The sequence below is a fragment of the Paramacrobiotus metropolitanus genome, unplaced genomic scaffold (genome assembly GCF_019649055.1).
Source record: "Paramacrobiotus metropolitanus isolate TYO unplaced genomic scaffold, Prichtersi_v1.0 Parri_scaffold0000008, whole genome shotgun sequence".
NCBI lineage: Eukaryota > Metazoa > Tardigrada > Eutardigrada > Parachela > Macrobiotidae > Paramacrobiotus > Paramacrobiotus metropolitanus.
This window is the reverse complement of record NW_026570228.1, coordinates 955,113-961,181: the sequence shown is the minus strand read 5'-3', so window position 1 is coordinate 961,181 and position 6,069 is coordinate 955,113. Positions and strand designations below refer to the sequence as shown.

Below are 6,069 nucleotides of genomic sequence, written 5' to 3'. Positions count from 1 at the left end.
ATTGGGCAGATGTCTTTGCGCTGCTGCTTATTTGAACATTTTTAATACTTGTACCATGTTTGTTTTCCTCTCTGTCTTGTGGCTGTTTTTTTCGCTTGCCAAGTATTATTGGGCATATAAAGTACATGGTGTAAATAATTTAAAGCTGCTCGCAGTCTGTATTTCTTTGAATGACAGAAATTTATATGATTTAGACATTTAAAAAAAGAAGTATAGATGCTATAGATAGCGAGTTGTAAATCAGCACAGTGTTTACAAATTCCGGCGGTTTTGCAGTCTTCGTCCGCAGACGGCAGTTTCAACGATCGAGTGCAACAGCAGTCAATTATTGTCAATATAATACAAGCCGAGCACCGATGAATATTGGCTGATGACTGTTAGAAATAAGTACTTCCAACGATGTGTTGCCTTGCGGTTCTTTACACATTGCCATAATATTTATACAATATTACTAAATCCGTGCGTGCGTTTATTACGAGTACATAAGTTGCAGTTCCTGCTGATGACTACGTAGTCTAATGGCGTTTTAACATGAATTTTACTTCCTTGTATATATTTGGTGACCACTCCGTACACACCCTTTCACACCCTTTCACTCCGTACACAACCTTTTGCACTCCCTTTCATTCCGTGCACAACCTTTTTGCGCTACCTTTCATTCCGTGCACAACCTTTTAATTTATTTAATTTTTCACAGCAGAGTTATTTCTGGAATTAAAAAAACGCACAATCTCGACCGCTTTTTATTTTTAACAGCAACGTTTTTCAGCAACCAGGACATCTTCGTCGGAACGGTCCCATGATGTTGCAAAAAAGTAGAAATATTTTTTTTGTAGTTCTGCTTTTCTGTAGTAATATAGATTACAAGTATTTAAGTATAATATATATAAATATATATAAAAGTTTGGTAGTGCACCGAGTGAATGGTAGTGCGCAAAAAGGTTGTGCACGGAATGAAAGGGAGTGCAAAAGGTTGTGTACGGAGTGAAAGGGTGTGAAAGGGTGTGTACGGAGTGGCCACCTATATATTTTAATCGTATATATTTTAAGGTAGGAGCACATACTACATTTCTACTGTTCTGGTGCAAGTTGTGATAGCACAGCATGTGTGTATTCATTTCTTATCGCGTCCATGGTCACAAGCTTATGATTGACCACTGGACCTAGCCAAATGATTTTAGCAAGAAGTCAACAATCTATGATCCACCACCACACTGAGAAAATTCTGATGTACTTTAAAGCAGCGAAATTGGTTAAGTAGAAGCCGAGATTCTTTGCCTCAAAGGAGAAGGGTCGAAGTCCTGGCACAGATATTATTATAATTAGTATTCATATAATTACCACGCTCAGTAATTACAGCACTCGTACTTTTCACGACGATGCTCTATTGAGAACTTTCTAAAAGAAAGTTACTACTGCTACACCGTATTCTTGCAGTATCCGGTTTCCAGTTTCCCATCTTGTCAGCTAATTACCTGCGTAATGCCTAAAAATGTGAAAGTTATGTTCCATCCACGTTTACATAATAAATTTAATGTTTGCAGCACACTTTAGTACCAAGTATAACGTACTATAATAACCCCATAGGCTATCATGAATCTTCAACCGCATCTGTGATGAATCTTCTCACTTGTTTCCAATAAAAACAAATTCATATCCTTAATTTTTGTGTTTTTAATCCATCTGCCAGCGTAACTTTACTTCCGATTATCATGACCAATACCAGCACCAAGATCGTCAACTGATTATGTTTTTGTTTCAGACGGTATGAACTCTCAAGTAAAACGTATTAAAAAACGATATTTTTCCGCAATAGCCAGCAATCATAATTTCATTTAGGTAGGTCAAGAGACATAATCGCCCCACACCGGTAATGACAGAAAATCGATATCCCCGGAGATCATCTGCCCGTGAGCGCGTAACCCGGCTTGGGAAAACAGATGTGCACAGCCGGCAGCACTGACTGGATTATAGGTAATCAATGAAAACAATTACTCGAACACACCGTTACATTGTGCTCTGTCCTTGCGAACCACTACCGGCACAGCCCGACGGCACACGCACGCAGGCGCGCGTTCTTTGCTCCAGCCAAAGGAAAAACACAATTCGATCCAACCTGGACACAATACCAGGTCGAGCAAGAAAGAAAAAGAGACTGCAAGAAGGAGGCGCTCCCCAAGCGGATGAGGCGAAACAGTACGTATTAGGCACGGTTAACTGGCGCAAATCGAATCGCTTATATCATACAAAATTATTAAAATCGAAGACACAGTTACGGAATTACCAGACAGATATATGAACGCAATGGCATACTTTACAATGAAGGAAATTAATAAAACAATGAAAACGCTAATAAAAATTATCGTGATAAAATTGATTGACACGGCATTATTGCTGTGGAAGCCAAAGGTCACTCAAACGCGTAATGAACTGCAGGAAAACGATGAAACAACCATTTAAAACGTGCGATTGGATTCGAAGCTCCACCGGACCGCCGCCACGGTGGGTATGGGCGGGGCCGTTGTAGTGGTTCGCACGGTGACCGTCGGGTACGTATTAGTATATTGGAAGTAACCCGGTGGGAAGTACTGTAACTCCTCAATACCGAAGGCACTAATCATGATATTTAAAATCAAAAGAATTACGGCAATGCCCAGGAGCGCATTGTTCAGCAGTTCACAGCGGGCCCGCTGATCCTCCTGCAGGACATTGTAGCGACCGACAAAGAACAGGATAATACCAGCAGCGATCTCCAGCAGGATGCTGGTGATGAGCAGCCCCAGAACGGTATTGTAGAAGGGATACAGTGGATTAACGCGCATCAAGGATTTCAGTTGCCCTGCGGTGGAGGTCAGTAAAGTGATGGTTAGCAAAGCCGTTATGACGGTTTTCTTGGTGGCGTACGCGTTGGCGCCTTTAAACCACAGAGGATCCTTCATCGGGGCGATCACGGTGCCAACTACGCCCTGTTGAATCGGTACATTGTTATGTTTTTGTATCAGATAAATGTAGAACACGCTGCATAAATGAGTCCAAATACCGGTCATCGGATTTACAGCTTTACAACGGGGTGTACACGTACAAAAGGAAACGGAAGTACATGCAAGGCAGTACCAATAGATGTATACATATACTGTACGAGGCCAATTGTAATGGCTGGAACAAAACGGGTACCTACTAAGCAAGGCCTAAACAGCAAACAAATTTTTTCCTGTACACTAAATTTTAATCCCAGTTTTTTAATATTAAGTAAGCAAATCAAAAATCCATGAAAATAGTATTCAGAATCATGAAAAGCCGGGACATCATTTTGGTTTCTCAAAAATACCTAAAGGAGTACTGGTTTTCACAGGCCTGCTAATATTAATGTTGTTTACGTTTGCTAATGAGGATATAAATCATTATTAATTTACTGCAGTTAAATCGGATTTGTCGTTTTTTAATTTTTTTGCTGATTTATACAATAAGATTTCCAGTTTCATAACACATTTTATTTGTTCAATAATGGACAAATTCGCCAAACATAGTTCAAAACAGTACATAATGGAGGATGTTTATTTTTCACTGTTTTTATGTTCTACTGATGTGACAGTCCATAGAAAGAATGCTCATAAAGATGACATAAGTATACTGTATCAAATATTTATGCATACCAACTACGAGCCTACGACTGCTTCGAAAAGAAATATGCTATGGTTTCGTTGACACGGTTCTCACAGAAAACAGTAATTATTATTAGCTGGCTCTATAATCGGATTGATGATAGCGTGCCCTTTGTAAATACGTCAAGTATCTGCAAGGTGTGCTTCGGGCCAGGATTGTAAGTAATGAGCTCTTCGATCGATTAAGCGAGTTGCTCACGAAAAATGCTCTATTTCCACAAGTTCACCAGGTTAACCGATCGATGATAAACTAGCGCTTATGTTATCGCAGGATATCCAAAATTTGTTAAATCCAAAAATGTTTCATTAATTTCATGTGCTTAGCGCTACAGCGTTTAGAAATTTATCGAGCGAAAAATTGCTCACAGAAAAGTTTAGTCTTCAGCAAAACGAGCACGATGCGAGAATATTTCGAACCTACAAAATTACGAATATCTATTATATCTGGCAAAAATTTACGGCAGTGGTAGGTAGTCCTTACCGTGACAACTCCAGCGACCCCGTTTTTATGCTGACTATTGTAGATATTCTGCATATTTGACACTCGATGGCCTGCCCCATTAGCTTCCGTATGTATCCTGACTTCCGCCGGATCCCCTTCATCACTGGGTGTAATACTAGAATGAATAAATCAGTCCACTTCATATTAATGTCCATGCATTTACCACACAGCTGTCCCGCGTACCTCATTTTTCACACGAGATTCTTCGACAAGTACGTAATATGCTGATAATATCAACAGAAAAAATCCTTGGAAAAATTATAGAGACAGGATTTGATGTACTGTCGGTGGGAAAACACAATCCGGTTGCTAAGCTGATGGAGAAGTGAGCAAACACGATGTTGAGTAAAGGTACAGCAGTGACTGTGCTGTGCTGAACCGGTTGCGGCAGTCAATAGGCAGGTACCGTAATACGATTGCGTTAAAGATTGGGATACCGGTGAGTGCAGGGTCTGTAATGCGCGTGTCAACACATCACTTCAGCATCTGTACAGCCACTGCTCGTCAGGTGAGGGATTAGCGGGAACCGGAACCGCAGCATGCTGGATCACGAGCACAGCTACCGTAGACGCGGTCGATTGTTTGTTCAGATATCTGGTACATTGTACGGTACATGCATACAAATCTTATTATTTTCTCGATCATCCTCATAATACAATTGTATTTCACATGCTTACGAAACAGTAAATAAGTAAGTGAAATAAGCGAAGGACCAGGTGAATAACAATATGGATGAAATTAAGTAATGTGCTGATATGATAACTTGTGGTACAAATTAACGTAAATTCGAGATTTAGATAAGAAACATTCGTTCTTCCCGATTTAGTTAAGTATATACAACATGTACCAGATGCCCGCAACGTACAAATGAAGATGGCCTTGCTCTAAGTAGGCAAATGTCATACCGATATTTCCTTCACGTTGCAGCTAATGTACCGTATAAAAATTTAATGGTGCCATGCAATATGTACCCAACTACGGCTGTGAATATTGTTTAGCACAACGGCGGTCGCCAGTCAGTATATCTATGTATATTAATTATGTGGCATAAGAGTTAATTACTTGGCAATATTAATATTGGCAACATGCTTTAACAGTGAAGAGTAAATGTCTATTACGAACATAAATTACCAGTTATACGTATGTTAATAAAACTCATATTTATCATAAATATGAGTTTTAATAAAATACGTATAACTGGTGCAAAAGGTGGTGAGAGGTGTTGAAGTGGAATTACGGTATTAATGTCAAACTAAAGAATTCTCGTGCTTCTCCATCCATTGTGAATGATTACATTCTTTCGGAAATTTTTTGTTTTAATTTCTTTCTGGATGCTACTAACAGATGATGATGTAGATCTCGAATTGTGCAGTGACAAGAAATATACACATCCAAAACTTCCTTGGGCAGCAAGTCAGCCAGGCAGAGCATGATAGTTGCGAAAGACGGTCTCATCTCGGGAAAAACATAATATGGCTTCCGAGATTTTTTGTGACACACGTACCTATTTGGAAATCCAGCCTAATCTCATCCAGAAGTACGGTTGCATCATTACGCAATAAGTAAGCAGCAAAGATTAGTCGGCAGGGTTCGATAGATATTATCTGCTTTTCAAGTTGGATTTCCACCGCTGCCCATTCCCTGGTATCCGTATGTTTGCTTGACCACACTAATTCATGCGCTTGAACGCTTTTGTCGGTTACATGATATACGTAGCTCCATATGGGTTGTTACGGGGCTACTCAAACTAATAGCAAACTATAAAAAAACAATATTCACCAATATATTTCGAACACTCCCCTATATGGGCCCCTTATACAACGCGGTTTAACATTTGAGTTCCCGGCAAGCCCCAGGAAAAAACTAATTTCAGAAATGCTTAAGTACCGCGTCGGACGTATCCTA

The 6,069-nt window shown here is 39.8% G+C and overlaps 1 protein-coding gene across 1 annotated transcript; it reads right to left on the bottom strand.

Annotated features, from left to right (window-relative positions):
- Positions 1-1,695: 1,695 nt before the first annotated feature.
- Positions 1,696-4,504, bottom strand: LOC129582689 (uncharacterized). The gene is made up of 3 exons (XM_055474271.1): positions 4,348-4,504; positions 4,144-4,279; positions 1,696-2,966 (listed from the first exon to the last, which is right to left on the bottom strand). The coding sequence occupies exons 1-3, from the start codon at positions 4,350-4,352 to the stop codon at positions 2,457-2,459; spliced, it is 651 nt and encodes a 216-aa protein (XP_055330246.1). The 5' UTR covers positions 4,353-4,504; the 3' UTR covers positions 1,696-2,456.
- Between the last annotated feature and the right edge of the window lie 1,565 nt (positions 4,505-6,069).

What these genes read in the sequence shown, in the direction of transcription:
- LOC129582689 (XM_055474271.1), bottom strand. An exon ending in GGGTCGCTGGAGTTGTCACG is followed by an intron (nt 2,967 to 4,143) that starts GTAAGGACTACC and finishes CCGATTCAACAG; the next exon opens with GGCGTAGTTGGCACCGTGAT.